The sequence below is a fragment of the Otolemur garnettii genome, unplaced genomic scaffold (assembly GCF_000181295.1).
Source record: "Otolemur garnettii isolate 467f Iridium unplaced genomic scaffold, OtoGar3 scaffold00064, whole genome shotgun sequence".
Taxonomy (NCBI): Eukaryota; Metazoa; Chordata; class Mammalia; order Primates; family Galagidae; genus Otolemur; species Otolemur garnettii.
The window spans coordinates 11,180,712-11,182,578 of record NW_003852459.1 but is presented as its reverse complement, the minus strand read 5'-3'; the positions used below and the strand labels follow the sequence as shown (position 1 = coordinate 11,182,578).

Here is a 1,867-nt window from a genome sequence, read left to right as displayed (position 1 = left end):
TGGCATCATAGCTCACAGAAATCTCAAACTCTTGGGCTCAAGCCACCCTTGCCTTAGCCTCCCAAGTAGCTGAGACTATAGGCACCCACCACAATGCCCAGTTAATTTTAGAGACATCTCATTCAGACTGATCTTGAACTCCTAAGCCCAGACAATCCACCCACCTCAGCCTCCCAGTGTGCTGGGATTATAGGCATGAGCCACTGTGCTTGGCCTTAGTTAAGCATTTTAAACCTCTGAAAAGTTTAGTCTGACTTTGCATGTAGAAGTATTCATCTTTGTATAAAGGGAAAAGCTAGGCTTGAGTAGATCTGTTTCTACCTGCACAATTTTGTGCCTGAATCTTAGTTGGCAGAAATATATTTTCTAAAATTCTTGGTTTGTCATTTTATCTCATTTCAGAAGAATTGCTTTCCAGCCATAAATAGTGGTAAGCAATTTGCATGATTTTTTTAAAAGTGGGTTCCAGCATTTAACTGAGGTTAACTGCACTTCGTTTATTTCTCTTGACTCATGAAATATAGTTGTGTGCTGAGCTTATTCATTTTGGGGCTTCTTTTGATTATTCCTTGCTGTAAAAAATGGAAACTGCCCTAGATTTGTACCCTCTTATCTTTCCTACTTGTAGTGTAACCTGTCATTCATATATTTATGTTTTGCTATATAGGTTTTGAAATTATAGGAAATATTTTATTAAAAAGCAGAAAAGATAAAATGTTATTAAAGTGGTTCTTTTCATATTTGTTTATTTTTTATTTTTATGAGACAAGAGTCTTGCTCTGCTGCCTAGCCTAGAATGCTATGGCGTGAGCCTAGTTCACAGCAGCCTCAAACTCCTGGGTTCAAGTGATCTTCCTCCCTCAGCCTCCTGAGTAGTTGGCATTACAATCATGCATCACCATGCCCAGCTAATTTTTCTGTTTTTGGTAGAAGTGGGGTCATCCTCTTGCTCGGGTTGGTGTTGAACCCCCTTAAGTCTCCTAGAGTGCTAGGATTACAGGCTTGAGCCTCCGCACCTGGTCATGATGGTAGACATTTTGAAAGCTTTCTTCCAAAATAGAATTTGATAAGATTACTGATCATTGTAATTTAACTTTTTAGAAGGTATTTATACAATTTATAATTAATAGAAGTACTCTATCTTCTAAAGTTCATAAACTCTTTTATCTTTGGTGGCAATAGAAAAGTTTGGGCTTCTTACCTGTTGTGTCTTTGTTGGTATTGTAGTGTTATTTAAGACATGTCCTAAATTTTGTGTATGCTGATATATCTTGTAGAAAAAGCCACAAATGAGTATAACACTACAGAAGATTGGAGTCTTATTATGGATATATGTGACAAAGTTGGAAGCACTCCTAATGGGTAAGATGCCCAGTCATGCTCAGCCAATGTCTAGAAACATGATAACCTCTGCCTCTTTTCATGATGTAACTTTAGAAGGAAGGTAGGATTTTATTATAAATGACCCTTGGACAACATCCTTTTATGCAGATTTTCTTCTACTTTTGCTGGCCAACCTCCACCTTTTCTTCCTTATGATCTTCTTACTGACATTATTTTCTTCTAGCTTACTTTATTGTAAGAATACAGCATATAAGGCATGTCACATATAGAATATGTCTTTTTTTTTCATTTCTTTTCTTTTTTTCTTTTTTTGAGACATAGTCTCACTCTCTCACCTTGGCTAGAATGCTGTAGTGTCATCTTAGCTCACAGCAAGCTCAGACTCCTGGGTTCAGGTGATCCTCCTATGTCAGCCTCCCTAGTAGCTGGGACTATAGTTGTCCCCCACAATGCCCAGCTAGTTTTTCTGGTTGTTTTTTTGTTTTGTTTTGTTTTGTTTTTGAGACAGAGTCTCACTATGTCA

At 37.5% G+C, this 1,867-nt stretch overlaps 1 protein-coding gene across 1 annotated transcript in view; it reads left to right on the top strand.

Annotated features, from left to right (window-relative positions):
* Positions 1-1,220: 1,220 nt before the first annotated feature.
* Positions 1,221-1,867, top strand: part of STAM2 (signal transducing adaptor molecule 2) — a 38,593-nt gene continuing 37,946 nt past the window's right edge. The window contains exon 1 of the mRNA XM_012807123.2: positions 1,221-1,362. Coding sequence (XP_012662577.2) covers positions 1,259-1,362 — 104 coding nt within the window. The 5' untranslated portion in view covers positions 1,221-1,258. The remainder of the gene's footprint in view (positions 1,363-1,867) is intronic.